Below are 27,681 nucleotides of genomic sequence, written 5' to 3'. Positions count from 1 at the left end.
AAGCAAAAACGGTTTAAGCGCCACAAAATGGGTCTACATGTAGGCTTCTTGTGCATTTGGAATGTTCATGTTTGTTTCCATTTTGAAAATGTTCCTTCGTGTTTGTGCCCAATGAACACTCCCCCAGGATTAAACATCAGTGCATGTATTAGTCAACAAGTATATATTTTCGATTCCCATCTCAAGGATCACCAGGGGAGTATACAGCAGCAACAACACTTTCAATCCATTAAAGGAAAGTCATGTAGATGCTTTAATTCCACTGTGGATGTACAGCTAAAGATTCCCCTAGTACAATAACAGGCTGTACTGTTACCTAATATGTCTGATTTAGTCATGGGAACATCTCATTTCTCAGAAGAACTGAACAAGTGAGTAATTTTATAACAGTACTTACATAATGTGTGTTTTTCTAAACAAACATGCACCTACACACACACGAGGACATGTAAAAAGATGTTGAAATAAAGCATATTTATTGTGCTGTCCACCATTATTTTCAGTCATGTTTCAATCCCCTCTAGGTGAACAATGTAATAACACTTGGAAGAACAAAGCCTTTCTGTCAGCTCCAAACTAGTGGATGGAATATTTTTTGCACACCTTTGATCGCCACGAGGAGTAGTGCTGTTCCCCAGCAGAGGTGTATCGGAGAACATGGTCATCATTGAACAACACAACGACACAGGGCAGCTAGGCCCAGCAGTTAACAACAGTAGTTACATAGAAAAGAGAAGACCTAAGTCATCATTAATTACACAAGCACAGCTTTAAATAACAAACAACCGTACACCGTTCCAGTTCAGTCTTTGTCCATGCTTACACTTGACCAAGTACACATCCGATGCACCAAGGCTACGTTTAGACAGGCAGCCCAATTCTGATATCTTTTCCCACTAATTGGTCTTTTGACCAATCACACCAGATCTGCTTCAGAGCTGATCAGATTGATCAAAAGACCAATTAGTAAAAAATAAAGATCAGAATTAAAGAGTCTAGTCCTGCTGTCCTCAAAAAACACATGTACACAAACAGATCTAGGGCCAGACAGAACAAGTAGGGTTGTTACCTATATCATTACGGCATCATCTGCACAGCTTATTGATAACGGAGCAGCTGATTACGTTGCTATATGCTAGTGCCATTTGGTTTGATTCCACAAAACACTATTGATTCTAAATCCCATTAAAGATATCATCCATGCGGGTTCCATCTGAATCTAGCCATGTCAGATACACAGCACTAGTCCCCATAGGTTTACTGTCCAGAGCAATCCAATGCTTTACAGTCTTCATCAGCGAGTTGGTAAGCCACTTGGATACAATCAGAGATATAGGCAGGTGGACAGAGAGAGACCGACACAGGTCTTAGCTGTAGAGGTAGCCTCAGACAGGTGGAACGCTAGAGGCTTCTCAAAAGCCTACTTCTTCCCCAGAGACAGACTGAAATGAAAGCAGAGGGGGGTTGCACGTGTTAATGATAAATACTATTCTTTATAGTCATTTTCTAAAACCAAAAGAGGATTCACGATAAGGCAATCATAAGGGGGAAAACATAACAGCAACGCAAATTAAAAAGGAAGATTTGGATAAAATGTAATTTAAAGCACTCTAAAAAGTGCTTGGATGACACAAAATGGTGATGTGGGATTTAGTAATGAGTGAGAAAAAGTCATATATTTGTGCATTTCTTCAAGGCTCTGACAAGACACTGACTTCAGTAAACATGTCATCAACACACACCTGATGGACAGAGGGTTGCTTTGCTGACATGTTTCTGAATATCTCTTATTACGTTTGTCTTTGTATTATTGTCAACTGCATAATAATAATATAACATGTATTTGAGGAAGGAATGACAGGCGTTTGGCACCAGGTTCTGTCTCCGTTTCTGTGAACAGTTATACATGGACACTGAAGATCCTTGGCAGCATTAAGATAAGAGGAAAATTATTTCAGTGTGATACAGAGTTCGACCAGTCATTCCCATTCCAGTGACCAGGCAAAGCAGTGAGATGGAGAGCAAAGACCAGGGTCGTGTTCATTAGCGTACACCGTAACAAAACATGTTAATGTTTTGTAAGGAAAACTAGCGTTTCTTATTGGATAGTCCTTTCCCGTTTCAGCCTGTTGTCTTCCATTTGGTGCCTAATGAACACCCCTGGTGGTCGGTCATAGGTCAAAGCTGTGAAAATGACATGGCATGCACACTGGAGGGAATGTGAGAAGAGCAGTCATTAAATGTCATGGTTTTGCTAAAAATAAAAATAAATGTTCTCTTTGAGCTACAATTGCGGCTTCAAAAAAACTCATTCAGGGCATCTTTAGGGAATTCATACTTTTCCATAGGAATTGTGATAGCGCAGGAATGTATTTTTCCAATATTGCCATTGATTTTCCCCAGCACCTGTAATGCACTACACAGTGTGCGAAACTGTGGATGTGAACATTCATGCCAGAGCTGACCTTGAGGCAACTCAAACAAACCATCTGGGTAATGTTGAGCCATGCAAGAGAGGACAGAGCCAGACTAGGACATGATGACGTGAGAGTGAAGCTAAGAGAGAGTGAAGCTAAGAGCCAGTATGAAAATGTATGCACTCACTAACTAAATCGCTCTGGATTAGAGCGTCTGCTAAATGACTAAAATGTAGAGTGAGGCTAAGAGAGAGTGTGAGGCTAAGAGAGAGTGTGAGGCTAAGAGAGAGTGTGAGGCTAAGAGAGAGTGTGAGGCTAAGAGAGAGTGTGAGGCTAAGAGAGAGTGTGAGGCTAAGAGAGAGTGTGAGGCTAAGAGAGAGTGTGAGGCTAAGAGAGAGTGTGAGGCTAAGAGAGAGTGTGAGGCTAAGAGAGAGTGTGAGGCTAAGAGAGAGTGTGAGGCTAAGAGAGTGAGGCTAAGAGAGAGAGTGAGGCTAAGAGAGAGAGTGAGGCTAAGAGAGAGTGTGAGGCTAAGAGAGAGTGTGACGCTAAGAGAAACATACTTGTTAAAAGAGTCGTCTTGAAGGTTGAGGACCAGGTTGTCTGCAGAAAGGTACACCTTGTTCTGGGACGTTGCCACCTGAGACAACAGAACAGACAACACACACTGTTGAAAACACAGCGTCACAGCTAGTCTTGCAGCAGCTCATAGTATGAGGGTAAACAGCCATCCTTCAACCCCATTGGCTCAGAAAATAATCGAAGATACCGATGTAACCAGCTAACTGCACTGTGGGTTACCATAGCAATGAGAACCAAACAGCCACAACAAGAACAGGCTGCTAAAATGAATGACCCCATTCTGACTGGAACAATAACATCAAAGGTTTAGTAAACATTTCCTCCATACTTAATTAATAAAGTAGTTATGAGGACATAACTCAATTGATATCCAATTCCTTTATACAGGAACAAGGCCATGATTAGAACTCACAGTCTTAGCAATGGCCTGGGCAGCTCTGATTCGTCGAAGCTTCAGATATCCAGGATTCTTTGTCACTGCTTGTCCCAACTATAGCACAAACACAAAAGAGCCAGAATGAAGGAATGCTTAATGAAATTCATATAACATGTCAAAACTATTACAATGTAAATTGACATTCAATCCGTCTGCCTGCATATTTCAAGACATGGCATATGAGGGTGCAGTGAGATACCCGATGGATTGGACGATACTTTTCTCGTCAATCATCTTGGGAAAACATGTACGGTATACTTAACTGGAAATCAACCAATTCTCTGTCGTTAACACAATGGAAAGGTCAAAAGCTTTATTATCTAAATGTTGAAAGTGCGTGGGCGACAGAGAGAAACAAAATGGTGCAGTTTGAGGCCATGTGGCGGAGAGTGATGCGGGCGCTGGAGATGGGGGGGTGAGCAGGTGGGTCAGGGCAGGGGTGATGTTGTGGATGTTGGTGTGAATGTTTTTTATTGTACAAAAAAAAAAGGAATTCATAAAACACGTTAAAGTCAATAAAAAACAATTGTAGACTAGAATAATCAGCCTGGGTTTTGAAGTGACGTGAGGTCATGCGAAGAGGAGGGGGCAGATTGTCTGAAGGTTGTGGTGAAGTTGACGTGTTACCATCTTGGCAGCCTCCGCCTCTCCCTCCGCCTGAATAATCTTGTGTCTCTGGTCCTGTTTGGCTTTCTCCACATAGAACTGGGCTCTCTGGGCCTCCTGTTGGGCTGTAAAGACACACAAGCTTTGTTTAAACTCAATGCATGTTCTCACACACGGTAGCGTACTGGGAACCTCCCCCTTCACACACACACACACACACATATATATGCAGACAACCTAAAACACAGGCAAGTATGCACCCACAGACAGCCATATAACCCCCCCCCACACACACACACACACACACACACAATGGGTACGCACCAACTTGTTTGGCCTCTACAGCAGCAGTGTACTCCCTGCTGAAGCTCAGCTCTGTGATGGCCACATCGTCCAGGATGATGTTGAAGTCTTTGGCTCTCTCAAACAGATCCCGTCGAATCAACAAGGACACCTACAGTAGACACCAGAACGCAGCACAGACTTATAAACCCCGTCAAGAAAAAGGCTAAACATATGCAGGAGTTCAAGTTTCAATCTACTGTGTGTTCATTTTTTAAGCAGAGACCGGCAAAGTACACAACCTTGGTCCCATATAATCCATCACTTCTGTGTGGCAGCACCTGTGCTCCCTGAGATGAGCTGTAGGCTACCTGTGCTCGTCCCTGTGCCGTACCTGTGCTCCCTGAGATTAGCTGTAGGCTACCTGTGTGAGTCCCTGTGCCGTACCTGTGCTCTCTGAGTGATGAGCTGCGAGGCATTGAACTTGGCCACCACGCTCTTCAGCACCTCGTTGACGATGGAGGGTAGTACTCTCTCATCATAGTCCTTCCCCAGCTGCTGGTACATGGCGGGCAGGTTGGCAGCCACAGGACGGGACAGCACACGCAGCCCAATGTTTATCATCTGCAGATCTACACAAGGGAAACAGAGAGAGAAGTTACAGGGCTGTATCTTCTTTACTGATCTGCTGGACATAATGTATTGGTCTACTTGTGTCCATCCCTCCATTTCAGCCATCATGTACCTTTGCTTCCAGTTAGTGAAGCGATCTTCCTGGGCCTGGCTCTGATGTCATAGATGATTGGGTACTGGATCCATGGTAACCTGAAGAACAACAAAAACTGTTCAGTTACAATACGGTCATGTGAATTCAGTTTTGCTTCAAGTTGGAGCCTATTAAACATGACGACCCTGGCTTTATGATAAACCCCTGAGACAGAGTCAGGCAGTGTACCTGAAGTGCAGTCCCTCAGCCAGCACTGTGTCCATCTGCATCCCCCCGATTCTGTTGAAGATGATCGCTCTCTGACCTCCATCCACTGGGAACAAACCATTTCACACAACATTAGAGGGGTGCTCTCATGATTGTGATAATAGTGTTACCCATTCCACAACCAGAGGTTAAGCCTACCTGTGAATGTAGCCTCTTTGACGCCATAGGCCAGAGCTCCAGCCCCAATGAGCAGCTTGAGACCCATCCCTGCTCCCTTGCCCCCCGCGCCAGACATACGACCAGCAAGGTCCCGCAGGTGTGTCAGGAGGCGCTGGGAATACCGAACAAGGACGTCATGTTAGGTATCTGACAGAGCCCCTTTCTCCACAAATTACTACATGGCTTCCTCTACACTTGTTCAGTTATTAGGCCAGTAATACAGTCAACATTGGAGGGCTTGTTTGATGGTCCAGTTAACACCACTACCCCATCTGGTGGTCTTGAGGGGTACTTGTGGTCAGGACCTGCCTGTCATTTCATATTCACCTCGAATATTGACCATCTCTAATACATTTTAGTAATTTAGCAGACACTCTTATCCAGAGCAACTTACAGTTAGTGAGTGCATACATTATTTTTTTATTTTTCATACTGGCCCCCCGTGGGAATCGAACCCTGGCGTTGCAAGCGCCATGCTCTACCAACTGAGCTACACGGGGCCCATATACACTGCTCAAAAAAAATTAAGGGAACACTTAAACACAATGTAACTCCAAGTCAATCACACTTCTGTGAAATCAAACTGTCCACTTAGGAAGCAACACTGATTGACAATAAATTTCACATGCTGTTGTGCAAATGGAATAGACAACAGGTGGAAATTATAGGCAATTAGCAAGACACTCCCAATAAAGGACTGGTTTTGCAGGTGGTGACCACAGACCACTTCTCAGTTCCTATGCTTCCTGGCTGATGTTTTGGTCACTTTTGAATGCTGGCGGTGCTTTCACTCTAGTGGTAGCATGAGACGGAGTCTACAACCCACACAAGTGGCTCAGGTAGTGCAGCTCATCCAGGATGGCACATCAATGCGAGCTGTGGCAAGAAGGTTTGCTGTGTCTGTCAGCGTAGTGTCCAGAGCATGGAGGCGCAACCAGGAGACAGGCCAATACATCAGGAGACGTGGAGGAGGCTGTAGGAGGGCAACAACCCAGCTGCAGGACTGCTACCTCCGCCTTTGTGCAAGGAGGAGCACTGCCAGAGACCTGCAAAATGACCTCCAGCAGGCCACAAATGTGCATGTGTCTGCTCAAACGGTCAGAAACAGACTCCATGAGGGTGGTATGAGGGCCCGACGTCCACAGGTGGGGGTTATGCTTACAGCCCAACACCGTGCAGGACGTTTGGCATTTGCCAGAGAACACCAAGATTGGCAAATTCGCCACTGGCGCCCTGTGCTCTTCACAGATGAAAGCAAAAAGCAGGTTCACACTGAGCACATGTGACAGACGTGACAGAGTCTGGAGATGCCGTGGAGAACGTTCTGCTGCCTGCAACATCCTCCAGCATGACCGGTTTGGCGGTGGGTCAGTCATGGTGTGGGGTGCCATTTCTTTTGGGGGCCGCACAGCCCTCCATGTGCTCGCCAGAGTTAGCCTGACTGCCATTAGGTACCGAGATGAGATTCTCAGACCCCCTGTGAGACCATATGCTGGTGCGGTTGGTCCTGGGTTCCTCCTAATGCAAGACAATGCTAGACCTCATGTGGCTGGAGTTTGTCAGCAGTTCCTGCAAGAGGAAGGCATTGATGCTATGAACTGGCCCGCCCGTTCCCCAGACCTGAATCCAATTGAGCACATCTGGGACATCATGTCTCGCTCCATCCACCAACACAACACCACAGACTGTCCAGGAGTTGGCGGATGCTTTAGTCCAGGTCTGGGAGGAGATCCCTCAGGAGACCATCCGCCACCTCATCAGGAGCATGCCCAGGCGTTGTAGGGAGGTCATACAGGCACGTGGAGGCCACACACACTACTGAGCCTCATTTTGACTTGTTTTAAGGGCATTACATCAAAGTTTGATCAGCCTGTAGTGTGGTTTTCCACTTTAATTTTGAGGGTGACTCCAAATCCAGACCTCCATGGGTTGATACATTTGATTTCCATTGATAATTTGTGTGTGATTTTGTTGTCAGCACAATCAACTATGTAAAGAAAAGTATTTAATAAGATTATTTCATTCATTCAGATCTAGGATGTGTTATTTTAGTGTTCCCTTTATTTTTTTGAGCAGTGTATTATGGAACTGTGGATTGTGCAAGTCATCGAGTACTGAATGTGCATGTAAACTAGTCACGTTTATGTTCAAGTAGCACTTAAATCGACGGGGCTCCCGAGTGGTGCAGCGGTCTAAGGCACTGCATCTCAGTGCTTGAGGCGTCACTACAGACCCCCTGGTTCGATTCCAGGGTGTATCACAACCGGCCGTGATTGGGAGTCCCAATTGGCCCAGCGTCGTCCGGGTTTGGCCGGTGTAGGCCGTCATTGTAAATAAGAATTTGTTCTTACATTTTAGTCATTTAGCAGACGCTCTTATCCAGAGTGCATACATTATTTTTTTCATACTGGCCCCCCGTGGGAATCAAACCCACAACCCTGGTGTTGCAAACGCCATGCTCTACCAACTGAGCTTCTAAATAAAGGTACAAATAAAAATAAATGTATTCCACGTAGAAACGGATAGGCAAGTTGCCTGCATGTGTGATGACATTGAATGAATGACTTGGAATATGTGTTGGTTCTGTTAGCTAGTTATCATATTTTGGTAACTGCCTGTCAGGCTCGTATGTTATTCCAAATACCAATATTTTCCCACACTTCAGCAAGAAGTTAGTTAAGTTTAACTAGCTAGGAAATATTATCAAAGGCATTTAAGTTAGCTAGCATCTGATGCAACGTGAGAACTGGCCTGTTTCTAGCTGGTTAGCGAACAGTTTAGCTAAGTTGGCATTGGCAAACCTTCACTTCCATATGGAATCTAAAAAATACTTGCTATAGTTTGATAGTTAGCGGTCATAAGCTTTGCAGAGAAGATATGAGTCTTAAAAACGACCTGCCAAGCTAGCCAATTAACCATAGCTAACTAGCTATTAGCTAACGTTTGCTATCTATCTCTCTCCTCTCTTAAGTATAGCCTATAAGTCATAATATAACACACGTCTGGAATACAAACAGCGTTTACAAGCTGACACTATAACAAGTAAATCTTGCCTATGTCTATAGTAAGTACGGTTGATAGTTATTTTAAATACTCACGTTGGGCTCTTTATTCTCCATGCTTGCAGTGCAGTCGATATCCAAGGTCGTCACAACCAACCTCACTCATTTAGGTGTAAGGCTTTCTGGGACTTGAAGTTCACTGCAGCTATAAATTACATAGCCACCCTGTGGTGGGCTAGTCTGTATTTTATGAAACAGGCTTGCATTCAATAGAGTACAATCAAAGGTAACTGCCCACGGGTTTATTGAAAATAGTTGAGTGTCTGTAGTCAAAATATGAATGAATGTTTAGTTCGAATTTGCATATAGGTGCCTCATACACTTGCCAAGTTTGGGATCCCAGGAGGCAAAATATATTGCATGAACCACTTCATCATTCTGTTGCAGATATTTTTTTATTTAACCTTTATTGAACTAGGCAAGTCAGTTAAGAACACATTTTTATTTACAATTACGGCCTACACCGGCCAAACCCGGACGACGCTGGGCCAATTGTGCGCCGCCCTATGGGACTCCCAATCACGGCTGGTTGTGATACAGCCTGGAATCGAACCACCTGTGGACGTCGGGCCCTCATACCACCCTCATGGAGTCTGTTTCTGACCGTTTGAGCAGACACATGCACATTTGTGGCCTGCTGGAGGTCATTTTGCAGGGCTCTGGCAGTGCTCCTCCTTGCACAAAGGCGGAGGTAGCAGTCCTGCTGCTGGGTTGTTGCCCTCCTACGGCCTCCTCCACGTCTCCTGATGTACTGGCCTATCTCCTGGTAACGCCTCCATGCTCTGAATACTACGCTGACAGACACAGCAAACCTTCTGCCTTAGACCGCTGCGCCACTCGGGAATTAAACTTCACCAACCACAAAGAAAATAATTAGTGGACATATTTTAATCCATAATTCATGTAGTAATAAACAGTCTATTTTACAGGATTAGTTACAGCAAAAAAAAAATAATGCAAACAACGAGAATATCAGCAACCACAACTGGAAGCAAACATCAAAAACAAAAAGTGACAATGGAGCAGTGTACATCGCAGGGTGACAAGGAAAAAATAATGTACAAATAAAATAATTTACAGGTTTCTTGCCATGAGCATCATCTTTGCCCATACATATATAGATATTTACATACAAAAAGTATCGTCTGCCAAGAAGCCAGTGTGATCTTGATGACTTTGTTGGATGTTGGTTTCTTCCTGCATTGTTCCCTTTATTGCTGCGGTCACCCGTCACTGTAAAGAGAAATACGTGGCCTCCTGTGACCATTGGATAACAACAATCAGCTGTGTATGCATGGTCCTGGTTTCCCCCCCACTTCAAGGATTAATAGAAAATAAAAAACGAAGGTGTTCCTCTTCAGACATAGAAAAGTCGTACTCGGGAGGTGCTGACGTGAAGATCGTCATCAAAGAACTTGGTCTCTATAACAACGTTTCCACTACAAGGGAGAGAAACGAAGAAACATTACAATTCAGCACACGCTAACCTCTACCTGCAAAACATGAGACAAAGCAGTCCCATAACAAGGACATTGCAGTTTACAGGAAGTTTGGTGTAGAATAGATAAAGTATTGTAACGACCCTGTATTGTGTTCTGTGTTCATGGATGTGTTATCGTTCTCATGGGTACTAGCAGGGGTTAAATATGCCAGGACAGATGGAAAGGTTGGGGGGTATGATGGGTAATCCCGCGGGATTTTGGGAATGATTAAATAGGGGTTACGGTCTCATCTCTCTCTTCTGTTCGGGACCCTTGATTTGACATGTTCTATTTGTGTATGTTTGAGGTTTAGCGGCGTGGGTTGTGGCCTGAACAATAGCCCATTTAGGAATAAACCTGTGTTCTGCCTGTACACCTGGTGCCCGTCTCTCTTTTACTTTATGACCCAGCTGGGTCATTACATTGGTGTCAGAAGTGCTTTCGAACGACGGGATAGATCGAGATTAGGCGAGTTAGCTGTTTCAGTATAGGCCGTGGTTAGCTTTAGCGTGACTCGCATCTACGGTCAGGATGATCGGGGCGAGGCGGAAAGTTAAGGAAGAGTCGGACAAAGTGGCCGTTGTGGGCTCGGGTGTACCCGGTCGGGAGGGTCAGGCGATGACGGCTGTAGAAGAGCTGGAGAGCCACATGGCGGGAGTTAAATTGTCAGTCAGCAAGATGGCAGAACGGGCGGGTTTTCCTTCAAACCGCTCGACCAGAACAGACGTCACGGCGACGGAGATATCGACGTCACCGCGTGCGGAAATGGCTGGACCTCCTTATGTAAACAGAGATGGCAGCGCCCTATTGCCATTAGCCACGGTAGCGGCTAAACTCCCAAAGTTCAATGGACAAGGTAAATGGGAAGTTTTTTTCACTCAATTCGAGTTGTTGGCTAGAGCCGGGAGGTGGTCTGACGAGACGAAAGGGTTACAGCTTGCCCTGAGCCTGTCAGAGGAGGCGTCGGAATGCCTGCTAACGCTAGCCCCCGGACGAGAGGGGCGACTACGGTGCGCTAGTGGAGGCATTGGGGGGGCCGTTTCGGCAGCGATGCACAGCCCAACATGCTGCGGATTGAACTGAATAACAAAAAGAGACTTCAGGGGGAATCATTAAAGGCGTTGGCAAGTGATATTCTGAGCCTGACCAGGCGGGCTTATGCAAATATGTCGATTGGGGTGCAAGACGAGCTGGCACGGGACAGTTTCATTAGAGCGCTCTCCCCCACCGAACTGGGTAAGCATGTGCAGATGTCGGACCCAGCATCTCTGCGGGCTGCAGTGGAGATAGCCAGGAAGAGGGAGCTGATCTGGGGTGAGGGAGTGAGAGTGGAGGTTGCCAGTCAACCAGAGGTGAGAGCAGCGGCGGCCGGGGTGCTGGGGGTCACCAAACCAGAGTGGGTCGACGAGTTGGGAGGGTTAGTCAAGACCGCTCGCTTGTCATTGAGAAGGGCTCCAGACAACATCGCAGTGTCAGCTCAACTTCCATTGTCTGCTGGGGTTGTGGCCAGACTGGCCACATTCAGCGGGAGTGTGGCAGATTCTCCAGTCAACAGGGAAACGACAGCGGGTTCTCGCGCAGGGGGCAGCGCGGGCCCATTCCTCCGCCCCGAACCCACAGTAAGCAGAAGATGTACCCAGCAGTGCAGGCAAGAGGGTGGGGACCTGCTTCCCCAGGGTGTAGCGGCCACCGTGTTTCCTAGTCCGGTAGTTGTGGTGGGACGTACCACCATTGGGGACTTCTGCAATGTCATCGTCAAGGTAGAGGGGGTGGAATGTTTGGCCCTGGTCGACACGGGCTCTACAGTAACCCTGGTGAGACCAGACATACTACCTGTTGGGGTGCGGGTGGAGCCGACCTTTGTCCAGCTACGGACTGTCACGGGGGAGCTAGCCCCCATGTTAGGGAAGTGTCGGGTGTCTGTGACTGTGGGGGGAGAACTGTGGGGTGTCCGGTGTGGGTAGCAGCGGTACAGGACCCCTGTATACTGGGAATGGACTTTTGAAAAACTGTGGGGCTCAGTTGGACTTAGCTTCGGGCACTTTGAGGCTGTCGGGGGGCCCACAGTGGGAATGTCGCCTACGGGAGGGCCAGCAGGGGGCAGGGCTGTCCCTCCGTCTTCCTCCAAGCTTGCCGAAACTCCACTGGTCGTCCCGGCTGCTCCTTGGTCGTTGTTCCATCCCAGCAGCTGTCTCCGGCGGCAACGACCTTCACTCCCCATAATGGTGCAAGCACAGGCATCCCAGTAGCCCAAAACACACTGGCTCCTTCACCCCATCAGCCCGACGGGGGAAGGAGGAAGTTATCGACGCCGTTGAGGCTGTGTGGCTGAAAAACTGTCAAGGTCTGGACGAGGGACAACAGAGACAATTAAAGCAGCTGCTGTTTGACTTTAAAGATAGCTTCGCTTGGGGGAAGATGAGGTAGGGCAAACGCACCTGGTTCAGCACGACATCGACACTGGGGACAACCAACCCATTAAAATTCGGCCCCGTCGCATTCCCCTTGCCAAGAGGGAAGCAGCAGCCACAGCTATTGCTGACATGTTGCGGGCTGATTTCATTGAGCCATCAGATAGCCCGTGGTCCGCGCCGGTCGTCATGGTGCCTAAGAAAGGGGGTAAACTTAGGTTTTGTGCGGACTACAGGGGCCTAAATTCTGTCACCATTAAAGACTCTTACCCCATACCGAGGATCGATGAGTCGCTAGACCACGTCAGAGGGTCCTCGTGGTTCTCTTCCCTTGATCTGCGCAGCGGCTACTGGCAGGTGCCCTCTCGCCTGGGGCACGTGAAAAACGGCCTTCTCCACGGATAGGGGCCATTGGCAGTTCAAGGTGCTGTGCTTCGGGCTTTGTAATGCTCCTGCCACCTTTGAGAGGCTCATGGACAGAGTGCTGGCGGGGGTTCCGAGAGACGAGTGTGTCGTGTACCTAGACGACATATTGGTACATGGCACGTCGTTTGAGGGGGCACTGGGGGCACTTAGGCGAGTGCTGGAGAGGATCTCGGGGGCGGGGCTAAAATTACACCCGGAAAAGTGCCATTTCATGCAAAGGGAGTTGGCGTTCCTGGGTCATCAGCTGGGTGGTGAGGGTATCAGCACGTTGCCAGACAAAGTGGAGGCTGTGAGGGGGTGGCCAATTCCAAAGGAAAAAAAGGAGGTTAAGAGCTTCCTGGGTCTGGCATCCTACTATCGTAGGTTTGTGAAAGGGTTTGCGGGGATAGCAGCTCCTTTGAACCACCTTCTCAAGAAGGACACTGTCTTTCAGTGGACCGAAGAGCACCAGCGGGCGTTTGAGGCCCTCAAACGTGCCCTGGTGGAGGCCCCTGTCCTGTCCTCACCAGACCCAAACCGTCCGTTTATTCTGGACACCGATGCAAGCAATGAGGGCTTGGGGGCCGTGCTGGCTCAGCGTGGTTCTGACGGGGAGCACGTAGTAGCTTATTACAGCAGAACTTTTGATAAGGCTGAAAAACGCTACTGCGTGACAAGGAGGGAGCTTTTGGCTGTCGTGGCAGCAGTACGCCATTTCAAGTACTACCTGGGGGGCCTGCCGTTTGTGGTGCGGACGGATCACTCCGCCCTGCAGTGGCTTCTCTCCTTCAAGGAGCCAGAGGGTCAGATCGCCCGCTGGTTGGAGGAGCTGCAACCCTACGACTTCCAGGTGGAGCACAGGGCCGGCCTTCGCCACAGCAATGCAGACGCCTTGTCCCGCCGCCCGTGTGCTGAGGACGGCTGTGGGTACTGCGCCAAACGGGTGGAGCGAGAGAGGGAACTGTGCATGGAGGAGGGAGTCACCGCCACGGTGAGTCAGCTGAGGGTGACAGAGTGCCGGGAGCTTGAGGCTGTGGACGTCGGGGAGTGGAGGCGTCGCCAGGAGGAGGACGCAGAGCTGCGTCCTGTGCTGGGGTGGGTGGAAGAGAGAAGACGACCGCCATGGGGGGAAGTAGCCCCTCTATCACCAGTCACCAAAGGACTCTGGGCTAAATTCTCAGTCCTTAGAGTGGCTGAGGGAGTGCTCCAGAGGGGGTGGAAAAAGCCAGCTACTGGAGAAATGACGTGGCAGGTAGTGGTTCCCAAAAAGGCTGCAAGGGAGCGTGTTACAGCAGCTTCACGGGGAGTAGGCGCAGGGCATTTTGGGGTCTCCAAAACGTTAAAGCGCGTACGTAAAGGCTTCTATTGGGCCAGGCACAGGAGGGATGTGGAGGACTTTTGCAGGCAGTGCGATGAGTGTGCTGCTAAGAAAGGACCTCCAGGTCAGTCACACGCCCTCCTACAACAATTCCCAGTAGGGGAGCCCATGGAGAGACTGGGGGTAGACATAGTTGGACCGTTTCCAATCACAGACAGCGGTAACAGGTGGATTCTAACTGCTATGGACTACTTCACCAAATGGCCAGAGGCTTACGCTCTCCCAGACCAGGAGGCAGAAACAGTAGCTGATGCATTGGTAGGGGGAATAATCAGTCGGTTCGGGGTGCCACAGTCTATACACAGCGACCAGGGGAGAAACTTTGAGTCACGGGTGTTCTCAGAGTTGTGTAGACGGTTAGGCGCGGAGAAGACGCGCACTACTCCGCTTCATCCCCAGAGTGATGGGCTGGTGGAAAGATTTAACAGAACATTAGCACAACAGCTGGCTATCGTTACCTCAAAACACCAGAGAGATTGGGACACCCACTTACCGTTTATTCTCATGGCATGTAGGTCGGCTGTTCAGGAATCGACTGCGTGCTCCCCCAGCGCTACTAATGTTAGGTCGTGAGTTGCGCACCCCAGCCGAACTGACGTTTGGCCACCCTCCTGATAACGACGACGGGGTTTTGCCTGGCCCGAACTATGTTCAGTCGACTGCAGAACCGGGTTAGAGGCGGCTCACACCTTCGCAAGAGAGCAACTCGAGAACGCAGGAATGCGCCAAAAGCGCCACTATGACTCACGCGCTAGGGGGAGGCACTTTGGAGCGGGAGAACGCGTGTGGCTTCACAACCCCACGCGCAAGAAGGGGCGGTGCCCAAAGCTGGACAGTGCCTGGGTGGGGCCGTGCCTGGTGATAGAGAGAGTGGGGGAGGTGACGTACGGGTGGAGGTTCCCCACGGGGCAGGAAGGTGGTGGTCCACCGGGACCGATTGGCGCCCCTACAGAGGGAGGAAAACGGTAGGGAATGGAAGTGAGGACTCTGATGTGAGCACACGGGGACAGTCTAGCGAGGAGACTCTAATGCAAGCTGAGCCTGGGACGGGGGCTGCCTCTTCGGGGGTGCTGGAAATGACATTGGGGCAGATGAGTGTTCTGGGGGTCCACCAGTGAGAGTCAAGGGAAGGCACAAGAGACTGATGCGACCTCCGGGTCGCTTTTAAGGATTTTGTTTTGTAACCCTAGGGGCTAGGGTTTAGAAAGGAGGGGGCTATGTAACGACCCTGTATTGTGTTCTGTGTTCATGGATGTGTTATCGTTCTCATGGGTACTAGCAGGGGTTAAATATGCCAGGACAGATGGAAAGGTTGGGGGGTATGATGGGTAATCCCGCGGGATTTTGGGAATGATTAAATAGGGGTTACGGTCTCATCTCTCTCTTCTGTTCGGGACCCTTGATTTGACATGTTCTATTTGTGTATGTTTGAGGTTTAGCGGCGTGGGTTGTGGCCTGAACAATAGCCCATTTAGGAATAAACCTGTGTTCTGCCTGTACACCTGGTGCCCGTCTCTCTTTTACTTTATGACCCAGCTGGGTCATTACAGTATGAAGGAATATTTGGATGTAGCCTCATGACTTATTCAAGATGCAGCCTAGTGAGTGACAGTTCTATACTACTGACAAACAATTGCACAACACAAATGTAGGACAATGACCAGAAGTCCCAACAACGCATGCAGAGAAATGCAAAAAGGCTGAAATAGTTTATAAAAAAAATATATTAACTCTTACGTTAAAACATTTGCGGGCATCATCTGCGACTCTGGAGCCGCCTCTATCAAAGACTGCCATGTGTTTGTGGAGTTGGGAATCACAAAGCCAAACTCAAAGAACCATTCTGCAGGTAGAGGAGAGAGCCATCCAAAATACATTAAATGAGTGTTTATTCACGGATATGGTATTCTTTAGTACATACAGGCAGAAAGGAAGAGGCGATGCTAGAGGGATAACTGAGCCCAAAATCTATCTTCTCCAGCAGGTGGCGTTGACATTAATCTTTTCGCTCACCAAGCGAGGAGTTTTTGTATGGAGGTCAATGAGTGTCGAATTTGGTTAACAACAAATGTACTGGCTTATTTACTATGCGTGGCTTATTAGACCGAATACAAGTTTCGTAATGATTAGGTTGTTACGAGTGTATTGATATAAGTAGGACACATGAAATCCTGGCAACTACAAAAAAACATCGGAATTGTGCCTGGTCGACACTAGTTACCACAGCCACAAAGTCATAAACCCCACCTATTTCTAAAATGTATCTTCTTAAAATTTGATTTTAAACCTCACACTACCCACACTGCTAACCTTATGCCTTACACTAATCTTATTTTTTACGATATAGCCAATTTTGATTTTGTAGCTGTGGTAACCATCGTGCCTGTTGTTCACACGCGTATCTGTCCTCTCATTGGCTAGAATGGTCCCACCTGATCTTGCCTCCTCCCGACTGCCATTTTTGAAGACATTTACTTGTTAGAGCGACCAGATGGTCAATATAATGGATAATCTGTGATACAGGTAACTGCAAAGATGAGGCATACAAAGTATATTGAACAAAAATATAAATGCAAATTGTTGGTCCCATGTTTCATGAGCTGAAATAAAAAGATCCCAGAAATGTTCCATATGCACAAAAAGCTTTCCATCCCTGTCACTGAGCATTTCTCCTTTGCCAAAATAATCCATGTCTCAAATTGAGGGAGCGTGCACTGCAGGAATGTCAAACAGAGCTGTTGCCAGATACGTTAATGTTAATTGGTCTACCATAAGGCCAACATCGTTTTAGAGAATTTGGCAGTACGTCCAACCTGCCTCAAAACCGCAGACCACATGTAACCACACCAGCCCAGGACCTCCACATCCGGCTTAATGGTGTCGCATCCCTCCAACGGAGTTGCAGACACTTCTAGAATCTATACCAAGGCGCATTGAAGCTGTTCTGGTGGCTTGTGTTGGTCCAACGCCCTATTAAGGTATTTGTCTGTAATTATGGCCTTTTGTGGGGAAAAACTAATTCTGATTGTCTGGGCCTGGCTCCCCAGTGGGTGGGCCTATACCCTCCCAGGCCCACCCATGGCTGCACCCCTGCCCAGTCATGTGAAATCCATAGATTACGGCCTAATGAATTTATTTCCTTCTATGAACTGTAACTCAGTAAAATCTTTGAAATTGTTGCATTTATATTTTTGTTCAGTATATATTGAAAGCAGTTGCTTTCACACAGGTGTGGTTCCTGAGTTAATTAAGCTATTAACATTCCGTCATGCTTAAGATCATGTATGAAAATGCCCAATACCCCATTATTTTGGCTACCATGGAAAGAGGAGTCTCAAAAGAGCATAGCAGGTTTAATGTGTGTGTGTGTGTGTGTCTCAGTCACCAGATCTCAACCCAATTAAACACTTATGGTAGATTATGGAGCGGGGCCTGAGACAACATTTTCCACAACCATCATTATTTTTATTTTTTTATAGAATTTCTCGTAGACAAATGGTGTCGCATCCCTCCAAAAGAGTTCCAGACACTTCGAGAATCTATACCAAGGCGCATTGAAGCTGTTCTGGTGGCTTGTGTTGGTCCAATGCCCTATTAATTTTTTTATTTTTTTTATTTCACCTTTATTTAACCAGGTAAGCCAGTTGAGAACAAGTTCTCATTTACAACTGCGACCTGGCCAAGATAAAGCAAAGCAGTGCGATAAAAACAACACAGAGTTACATATGGGGTAAAAAACATAAAGTCAAAAATACAACAGAAAATATATATACAGTGTGTGCAAATGTAGCAAGTTATGGAGGTAAGGCAATAAATAGGCTATAGTGCAAAATAATTACAATAGTATTAACACTGGAATGCTAGATGTGCAAGAGATTATGTGCAAATAGAGATACTGGGGTGCAAAAGAGCAAAATAAATAACAATATAGGGATGAGGTAGTTGGGCGGGCTAATTTCAGATGGGCTGTGTACAGCTGCAGTGATCGGTAAGGTGCTCTGACAACTGACGCTTAAAGTTAGTGAAGGAGATAAGAGTCTCCAGCTTCAGATATTTTTGCAATTCGTTCCAGTCATTGGCAGCAGAGAACTGGAAGGAATGGCGGCCAAAGGAGGTGTTGGCTTTGGGAATGACCAGTGAGATATACCTGCTGGAGCGCAGACTACGGGTGGGTGCTGCTATGGTGACCAATGAGCTAAGATAAGGCGGGGATTTGCCTAGCAGTGATTTATAGATGGCCTGGAGCCAGTGGGTTTGACGACGAACATGTAGTGAGGACCAGCCAACAAGAGCGTACAGGTCACAGTGGTGGGTAGCGTATGGGGCTTTGGAGACAAAACGGATGGCACTGTGATAGACTACATCCAATTTGCTGAGTAGAGTGTTGGAGGCTATTTTGTAAATGACATCGCCGAAGTCAAGGATCGGTAGGATAGTCAGTTTTACAAGGGCATGTTTGGCAGCATGAGTGAAGGAGGCTTTGTTGCGAAATAGGAAGCCGATTCTAGATTTAACTTTGGATTGGAGATTCTTTATGTGAGTCTGGAAGGACTATATTGGTGTTTCCTTTATTTTGGCAATTACCTGTATATAAAAAGCATGATTATTGAAACAGAAAAAAGAGACTAGTACCTTCTAAGCACTGGCCTTTGAAGAAAACCTTCTGCTCAAGGCGGAACTTTTCCAGTTTTTCTGACGAAGAGAAATTTAACTCTCTGGACACAGCTTTGCACTTGAGGATTTTCTTGGGGACTCGAGCTGCAAGGAAATGAAAGGGACTGTCAACCTACTAATTAGGAGAGAAAAAAATGCAACACAAACAACAACATCATGGGGCCTCATTTATAAACCGTGCATACAGTGCCTTGCAAAAGTATTCATCCCCCTTGGCGTTTTTCCTATTTTGTTGCATTACAACCTGTAATTTAAATTGATTTTAATTTTATGTAATGGACATACACAAAATAGTCGAAATTGGTGAAGTGGAATGAAAAAAAAAAACTGAAAAGTGGTGATTGCATATGTATTCACCCCCTTTGCTATGAAGCCCCTAAATAAGATCAGGTGGAACCAATTACCTTCAGAAGTCACATAATTAGTTAGATTGCACACAGGTGGACTTTATTTAAGTGCCACATGATCTCAGATATATATATATATATATATATATATATATATATATATATATATATATATATATATATATATATATATATATACACATATATATACAGTGGGGTAAAAAAGTATTTAGTCAGCCACCAATTGTGCAAGTTCTCCCACTTAAAAAGATGAGAGAGGCCTGTAATTTTCATCATAGGTACATGTCAACTATGACAGACAAATTGAGAATTTTTTTCTCCAGAAAATCACATTGTAGGATTTTTAATGAATTTATTTGCAAATTATGGTGGAAAATAAGTATTTGGTCACCTACAAACAAGCAAGATTTCTGGCTCTCACAGACCTGTATCTTCTTCTTTAAGAGGCTCCTCTGTCCTCCACTCGCTACCTGTATTAATGGCACCTGTTTGAACTTGTTATCAGTATAAAAGACACCTGTCCACAACCTCAAACAGTCACACTCCAAACTCCACTATGGCCAAGACCAAAGAGCTGTCAAAGGACACCAGAAACAAAATTGTAGACCTGCACCAGGCTGGGAAGACTGAATCTACAATAGGTAAGCAGCTTGGTTTGAAGAAATCAACTGTGGGAGCAATTATTAGGAAATGGAAGACATACAAGACCACTGATAATCTCCCTCGATCTGGGGCTCCACGCAAGATCTCACCCCATGGGGTCAAAATGATCACAAGAACGGTGAGCAAAAATCCCAGAACCACACGGGGGGACCTAGTGAATGACCTGCAGAGAGCTGGGACCAAAGTAACAAAGCCTACCATCAGTAACACACTACGCCGCCAGGGACTCAAATCCTGCAGTGCCAGACGTGTCCCCCTGCTTAAGCCAGTACATGTCCAGGCCCGTCTGAAGTTTGCTAGAGTGCATTTTGATGATCCAGAAGAGGATTGGGTGAATGTCATATGGTCAGATGAAACCAAAATATAACTTTTTGGTAAAAACTCAACTCGTCGTGTTTGGAGGACAAAGAATGCTGAGTTGCATCCAAAGAACACCATACCTACTGTGAAGCATGGGGGACCAGGACGACTAATCCGTGTAAAGGAAAGAATGAATGGGGCCATGTATCGTGAGATTTTGAGTGAAAACCTCCTTCCATCAGCAAGGGCATTGAAGATGAAACGTGGCTGGGTCTTTCAGCATGACAATGATCCCAAACACACCGCCCGGGCAACGAAGGAGTGGCTTCGTAAGAAGCATTTCAAGGTCCTGGAGTGGCCTAGCCAGTCTCCAGATCTCAACCCCATAGAAAATCTTTGGAGGGAGTTGAAAGTCTGTGTTGCCCAGCGACAGCCCCAAAACATCACTGCTCTAGAGGAGATCTGCATGGAGGAATGGGCCAAAATACCAGCAACAGTGTGTGAAAACCTTGTGAAGACTTACAGAAAACGTTTGACCTGTGTCATTGCCAACAAAGGGTATATAACAAAGTATTGAGAAACTTTTGTTATTGACCAAATACTTATTTTCCACCATAATTTGCTAATAAATTCATTAAAAATACTACAATGTGATTTTCTGGATTTTTTTCCCTCATTTTGTCTGTTATAGTTGACGTGTACCTATGATGAAAATTACAGGCCTCTCTCATCTTTTTAAGTGGGAGAACTTGCACAATTGGTGTCTGACTAAATACTTTTTTTCCCCCACTGTATGTATATATATATATATATATATATATATATATATATATATATATATATATATATATATATATATATATATATATATATATATATATACACACACACACACACACACACACCTGTACAAGCAAGCGGCACCATGAAGACCAAGGAGCTCTCCAAACAGGTCAGGGACAAAGTTGTGGAGAAGTACAGATCAGGGTTGGGTTATAAAAAAATATCAGAAACTTTGAATATCCCACGGAGCACCATTAAATCCATTATTAAAAAATGGAAAGAATTTGGCACCACAACAAACCTGCCAAGAGAGGGCCGCCCACGAAAACTCACAAACCAGGTAAGGAGGTCATTAATCAGAGAGATAATCCTGAAGGAGCTGCAAAGCTCCACAGCGGAGATCTGAGTATCTGTCCATAGGACCACTTTAAGCCGTACACTCCACAGAGCTGGGCTATACGGAAGAGTGGCCAGAAAAAAAGCCATTGCTTAAAGAAAAAAATAAGCAAACACGTTTGGTGTTCGCCAAAAGGCATGTGGGAGACTCCCCAAACATATGGAAGAAGGTACTCTGGTCAGATGAGACTAAAATTGAGCTTTTTGGCCATCAAGGAAAACGCTTTGTCTGGCACAAACCCAACACCTCTCATCACCCCGAGAACACCATCCCCACAGTGAAGCATGGTGGTGGCAGCATCATGCTGTGGGGATGTTTTTCATCGGCAGGGACTGGGAAACTGGTCAGAATTGAAGGAATGATGGATGGCGCTAAATACAGGGAAATTCTTGAGGGAAACCTGTTTCAGTCTTCCAGAGATTTGAGACTGGGACGGAGGTTCCCCTTCCAGCAGGACAATGACCCTAAGCATACTGCTAAAACAACACTCGAGTTGTTTAAGGGGAAACATTTAAATGTCTTGGAATGGCCTAGTCAAAGCCCAGACCTCAATCCAATTGAGAATCTGTGGTATGACTTAAAGATTGCTGTACACCAGCGGAACCCATCCAACTTGAAGGAGCTAGAGCAGTTTTGCCTTGAAGAATGGGCCACGCTTATAGAGATACCTCAAGAGACTTGCAGCTGTAATTGCTGCAAAAGGTGGCTCTACAAAGTATTGACTTTGGGGGGGTGAATAGTTATGCATGCTCAAGTTCTGTTTTTTTTGTCTTATTTCTTGTTTGTTTCACATTAAAAAATATTTTGCAACTTCAAAGTGGTAGGCATGTTGTGAAAATCAAATGATATATCCATTTTATTTCCAGGTTGTAAGGCAACAAAATAGGAAAAATGCCAAGGGGGGTGAATACTTTCGCAAGGTATACAAAATATACCCCAAAATGTGCGTGGCAAGTTCACGCAAAAGATGGCAATTATAAAAAAAGAATTGACAATGCGTAATTTTAGACAATGCATAAGCACATCTTCTAGTGGTTGAAATATTGAATTGCAAGTAATGAATTTGTTCAAATCGGGGATATGATGAAAAGCATATTCATAAAACAGTAAAAAAATTAAACAAGAATACAGCCATTTACCATTACTGAGAAGATCAAAAAAGTTTACTTTTAGAATCTAAAATAATTCGACATAGGAATCTTTTTCCTATTTATTTTATATTCATAACCATTGCAGAATATATTCGTCACCTTTTCTGGCCATGATGGGTTCATATTCCTGAGGGAGCCATACAACAAATTACCACGCGCATCTCTCATTTAATTAGACCTAGTAGCCTAGTAAATAGATAGGCTGTATGTATTTCAAGTTTTGCAATATCATAGGCAGTGCGGTTTATAATACCGTTATGCAGTCGAATTTAACAGGTGAACAGTTTATATTTTACATTGAAGTAGGCCTTAGTAAGCTACTGTACTGTAATTGCATTTTTTTTAGTAGCCTGCCTTAGACAATGTCTAACAATTCGCGGACAGTCCATATTTAGGTTGGAGGAAAAGTCAATGCAAAACATAGTTGATTTCAAACGTTCTGCAGACAAGTCCACAACAATTTGCCATTGTTTTCCTCATTCAGAAACTGACAGTCCTTTTTCAGATACAGCATAAATTACTGCTGAAGATTAAAACATCCTGCCAACACAGTAAATACACCGATGGCTTTCCGTAACATAGTTGACAGTATGGGTAGGCTAAAGTATTGGTGTGCGATCGGAGCGCGACATCAATGCCCATTTAATCTCATAGCCTATACCAAGGCAGCACATGGAAATCCAATAATCTATTGATAAAATAAATATTGAAAGTCTTTTGCATGCCGTGGCCTAATGCCAATAGTTCCAAATTATACCTAAAATAAAAGGGCGTTATTGTCACCACAAAAGGAGAATGGAGAGCGTTTTTCAGGCGGAGTACTAATGCTAGTTCACGCACGTAGTTTTATGACAGGTCTGATTTATAACGAGAAACATGTTTATGTATGGAGTTTGCCAATTTTATAAATCTCTATAATTGTTGTACGTGCGCAATTTTCAGAAATGGCGCATGCAGACATTATACATTGACAGGTCCCTGATGTTTACCTAAAGCTAGGCTACTTTCTCACATAAAATACATGTTCATTTTTCTATTGATTCTAATATACAACATTGAACATGGCACAACATGACATAACTGTGTAAAGGTAAATTGCTAACAATCATTTTGGGCGTTTTGACATTGGTTAGGGGTTCAAGCTCTTAAGGAAAAACCGTCTGACTGCTGGGTTTGGTTAGAACCGAGTGGTCATCTTGGTAGTGGTTGGAAGATACAGCCTAATAATCCACGTTCACACCATGACGGAGGAAAGATGACAGTTAACCAGCCAGGAGATTCCAGTACCTTCATGTTCGACCCCAGGAAGAGACAGATCCTCCGTTCCCTGCCACAGCACCTTCCCCGTCTCAGCGTCACGCAGGTTCATCCAGTTTCTGGCAGAGGGAGTCAAGGAAAACTACGGACACAGCCATGTACTTACATCAGGCAACAGTAGCCTTGTCTAGGTTCTGGTTTCTGGTCTGTACTGTTTGTGTCTGCGGCTCGTGGCAAACTTTTGAATTTTCCCTCAGGGCCAGGGATCAATGAAGTAACGCCAGTATTCCTCAAGGTGGCACCCAGGATAACAGGAAACCCATCAAGTTATGAACGTTTAGTGGAAGCCAACTGACAGACAATTCAAACAGTAGCCAAGCCCAATCACAAGGAGGAAATACACAACAATATATAACCTTTGATCTCTCGGAACCAACAGGTAATCCAGAAGTACGCAACAGATGTTCAACTCAGTCTCGAAAAGAAAAAAAGCTATCCAACGGACACAAGTCTTCTTGATAATGCAACTAGTACTAGTAGCCAAAAATGAACTGTCTAGGCCTATTTTTATACTTCCAAAAATCTTATTAGACAGCCGACGTTTGTGGCTCTAGTTATTTACACCAGCTCTCACGCCATGTTATTTTATTGGAGTGGCCAATTCTAGTGTCTTAAAGCCGAACATGATTATGTAGCTACTACTAGCTAACCTCTTCTAATAGGTCAAGTGGTGCAAGCCGAGTCAAATGTGTAACATGACAGTTCTCCAGCTGGTGCAAGTGCCAACGGACAGAGCAAAGAGTTTCTAACTCGGCTCTGGAAGCCAACCTGAAGATATGGCTGTTTTGTGTCAACTAGATGGTACTCCATGTCAGATGCACCTGAACCCCGTTCTCAAGACCATCTGTGCTGCTCTCCCCCCCCCCCCCAACAGGGTGTCAGTACCAGCCCTCCTCAGGACACAATGCCATTCAGTTCACGTGACTATTTCACGACTAAGGGCTTCAAACATGACTATTTCGTGACTAAGGCCTTCAAACAGCGAAACAGAATAAGGAGGAGCAAAGTGTCTGTCAAGCAATTCCCCAAACGGGATAAATTCTTTCAAACTAATAATAAGAGGCTAAATATAGAATGACCAAACTTCAAAACAGCAGGTAGGAAAATACAAGTTGTGAAGTGAAAATGGAAACAAGACGCAACCAACTCCAACACGGAGCTTAGCTAGCCATCTGCTGTGGAGCTAGCACTGTCTTAGCGAGATGAAACGTGTGGTGCTTTTAATAATAATTTCATCCTTTCAAATCTGACAGACTGCAGCCCAGCAACACCTGGGGTCAGCTCAGTCACCAACCTCCCAGCAGCTTCCAAATCATCCTAGAATGATACTCAGTCATCTCAATAGAAACGTCATCAGAAAACATAGGCCTACTACCTCAGTTTTACTAGCCTGATCAGTCTGGTATACACAAGGCTACCGTTTTACCCCTTCATTCAAACTCTGTACATGACTGGGATGCTTTGTGTGAAGTGGTTTGTTAGGTAATATTTTGGCTGTGGACTTCGTGCCGTCTGTCTCCTACCTCCTACATCATTTAATTGATTTGAACACAGTTGTCAGTCCTGCTGGACAATGACATTTCTACATTTTAGTCATTTAGCAGATGCTCTTATCCAAAGCGACTTACAGTTAGTGAGTGCATACATTTTCATACTGGGGGGCAAAGCAGCTTAGCAGCGTCTACCCATCTAACGTTTTATGAATGGATTAGAATACGATCTGTCCTGCTGCTTCAATGTGAATTATATATTTAATTTTAATTTTATTTATTACGCTCATGAACTGGCTGCAGAGAACAATTCAGGAAAACGTTGACAGTACATTCCAAGGTCAAAGACTAGGGCCTAGACAACACAAACTTCTTCATAATAGGCCTGGTTAGAGATGTCAGCTAACTGCAGTTATATTAAAGCCCGGTGGTGAAAGAGGTGACAGATGTCTCCAGGATCACACCTACTGAGATCCCTGGTGCTAAGCAGAGAAGATCCACAGGGGGGACAGACCCAACACACTCAAACATGGTTCTTAATTAGCCCCTAGATGCACGCTAGCCTCACTTAAGCTCCATCCATTTTTAAAGAGTAGCTTTAAAAAAGGTCCATGCAGACGTTAAAAAAAAAATCTCAATATCAAATATTTTCTGTGTAACAATTAAGTACCTTACTGATTATTTTCAATGAAAATGGTCAAAAAGAAACAAAAGTAGCTTCTTAGCAAAAAGCCATTTCTTAAGCAACAATTTTGCTAGAACTGTCTGGGAGTGGCCTGAGTGAGGGGCCTAATGGGAGGGGCCTAATGGGAGGGGCCTAATGGGAGGGGCCTAATGGGAGTGGCCTGAGTGAGGGGCCTAATGGGAGGGGCCTAATGGGAGTGGCCTGAGTGAGGGGCCTAATGGGAGGGGCCTAATGGGAGTGGCCTGAGTGAGGGGCCTAATGGGAGGGGCCTAATGGGAGTGGCCTGAGTGAGGGGCCTAATGGGAGGGGCCTAATGGGAGTGGCCTGAGTGAGGGGCCTAATGGGAGGGGCCTAATGGGAGGGGCCTAATGGGAGGGATATGTAACCTGACAACTAGCTGTTAATGGAAGGCAAACTCTCTTTGTGACGGTCTATTAACACAACGAGTCCCACCGTGACGCCAGCGCGTTTTGGACTTCTAACCCTTTTAAACATCGTGTTTGAGCTACCGACTTCTGCATCCATAGATACCAACCATTAGTCTGTGATTAACGGGGGCTGAGCTAGAGCGCTGTTTGTGAGACAAGGGCAGATCCCGAAGGGGCCCCGTGTCTTTTTACAAAAACGGCTGCAGAGCCCCGAATGGTTTGAGCTACACACTATTAAAAGCTATCTATAAAAAGCGGAGACTCTCACTAACATGTAACGTGTTCTGCTCTATGACGCTCACAAGCTACAAAAGAGTCGTTAGAAGGTAAGGGGTTCTTCTACATAGAAGATCATAGGAAATCCTAGGACATAGTGTCTATAATACTGTAATAAGCTCACATAGTTGCTGTCAAACTCCACACAGTTGTCACTGACTAGTTGGATATTGATTTCCCACTGAGAAAACAATTTCTGTATTTACAGCATTCAGATAAATTCATTTTGATCAGATTTTTGCTTTTGTTGTTGAGATTTGTCAATAAAACTCATGAATGCAACTGTTTATGTCGAATTGTTTTGTGTTCTACTTAGAGCCCTGGTTGTCCTGAAAAGAAAATGGTAAAACACTTAATTGTGAGACTAAATATAAGGGCTGGACATGCAGACAAATGAAAAGTCTGATAAATGAAAAGCAGATTTTTGCTTGGGTCTTGGGACTGATAGGGTTAACTTGTATCACCTGGTGATGTGGCCAGGTGGTCCAAAATCCCCACCCATGCAAACAAGCTGAAATTTAAAGCGGTCCTTTCAAAACAAATCTTACACTAAAAGAGCATTATCATAATTTTCACAATTTCACAGTAATATTCCAACCTCAGTGTGGAAATATATATAAAACACAGGAAAATCACATTTTTGACTGCACATGCAATAAACAAGAGACATATAAAGTCATGACGTATGCAATATTGCATGAACTATCAAATGAAACCATTGCAAATAAATACATCTCATTGCATAATTTGTGTACATATAATCTTCAGAAATGCAATCGAGACTTTTCTGAAGTCCCAAAGCTCAAATATCCTACCCCTACACCAACACAGACTTTCACTGTGAGGTTAGCCAGTCCTTGCGTTCACACAGTTCTGTGAATCAGTTTGTTTCAGGGACAGATTAAATGCATGTCAGGTCCACTCAGGGGAAGCAGAAGC

At 45.4% G+C, this 27,681-nt stretch overlaps 2 protein-coding genes across 3 annotated transcripts in view; both read right to left on the bottom strand.

Annotated features, from left to right (window-relative positions):
- Nucleotides 1-455: 455 nt before the first annotated feature.
- LOC121553442 (prohibitin-2-like) lies at nucleotides 456-8,676 on the bottom strand. Of its 2 annotated transcripts, none has more exons than XM_045205383.1 (10): nucleotides 8,572-8,676; nucleotides 5,453-5,585; nucleotides 5,276-5,360; nucleotides 5,066-5,145; nucleotides 4,768-4,952; nucleotides 4,363-4,492; nucleotides 4,060-4,163; nucleotides 3,409-3,486; nucleotides 2,978-3,054; nucleotides 456-1,442 (listed from the first exon to the last, which is right to left on the bottom strand). In XM_045205383.1, exons 1-10 carry the CDS (start codon nucleotides 8,590-8,592, stop codon nucleotides 1,421-1,423), a joined length of 915 nt encoding a protein of 304 aa, XP_045061318.1. In that variant the 5' UTR covers nucleotides 8,593-8,676; the 3' UTR covers nucleotides 456-1,420. The 2 variants fall into 2 exon arrangements, with proteins under 2 accessions (XP_045061318.1, XP_045061319.1); XM_045205384.1 differs by lacking the exon at nucleotides 456-1,442 and adding an exon at nucleotides 1,520-1,922.
- A 729-nt stretch (nucleotides 8,677-9,405) lies between these two features.
- LOC121534107 (retinal rod rhodopsin-sensitive cGMP 3',5'-cyclic phosphodiesterase subunit delta-like) overlaps nucleotides 9,406-27,681 on the bottom strand; it is a 30,833-nt gene continuing 12,557 nt past the window's right edge. Inside the window, exons 2-5 of the mRNA XM_045205788.1 lie at nucleotides 23,834-23,922; nucleotides 18,843-18,968; nucleotides 15,948-16,053; nucleotides 9,406-9,974 (exon numbers count right to left, since the gene is read on the bottom strand). Coding sequence (XP_045061723.1) covers nucleotides 9,893-9,974; nucleotides 15,948-16,053; nucleotides 18,843-18,968; nucleotides 23,834-23,922 — 403 coding nt within the window. The 3' untranslated portion in view covers nucleotides 9,406-9,892. The remainder of the gene's footprint in view (nucleotides 9,975-15,947; nucleotides 16,054-18,842; nucleotides 18,969-23,833; nucleotides 23,923-27,681) is intronic.

The sequence above is a fragment of the Coregonus clupeaformis genome, chromosome 20 (genome assembly GCF_020615455.1).
Source record: "Coregonus clupeaformis isolate EN_2021a chromosome 20, ASM2061545v1, whole genome shotgun sequence".
NCBI lineage: Eukaryota > Metazoa > Chordata > Actinopteri > Salmoniformes > Salmonidae > Coregonus > Coregonus clupeaformis.
This window is presented reverse-complemented; position numbering and strand designations above follow the sequence as displayed.

What these genes read in the sequence shown, in the direction of transcription:
- LOC121553442 (XM_045205383.1), bottom strand. Translation starts at nt 8,592, where the DNA reads ATGGAGAATAAAGAGCCCAAC. An exon ending in TGGAGAATAAAGAGCCCAAC is followed by an intron (nt 5,586 to 8,571) that starts GTGAGTATTTAA and finishes CGGTATTCCCAG; the next exon opens with CGCCTCCTGACACACCTGCG. An exon ending in CAAGACGACTCTTTTAACAA is followed by an intron (nt 1,443 to 2,977) that starts GTATGTTTCTCT and finishes CTTTCATTTCAG; the next exon opens with TCTGTCTCTGGGGAAGAAGT.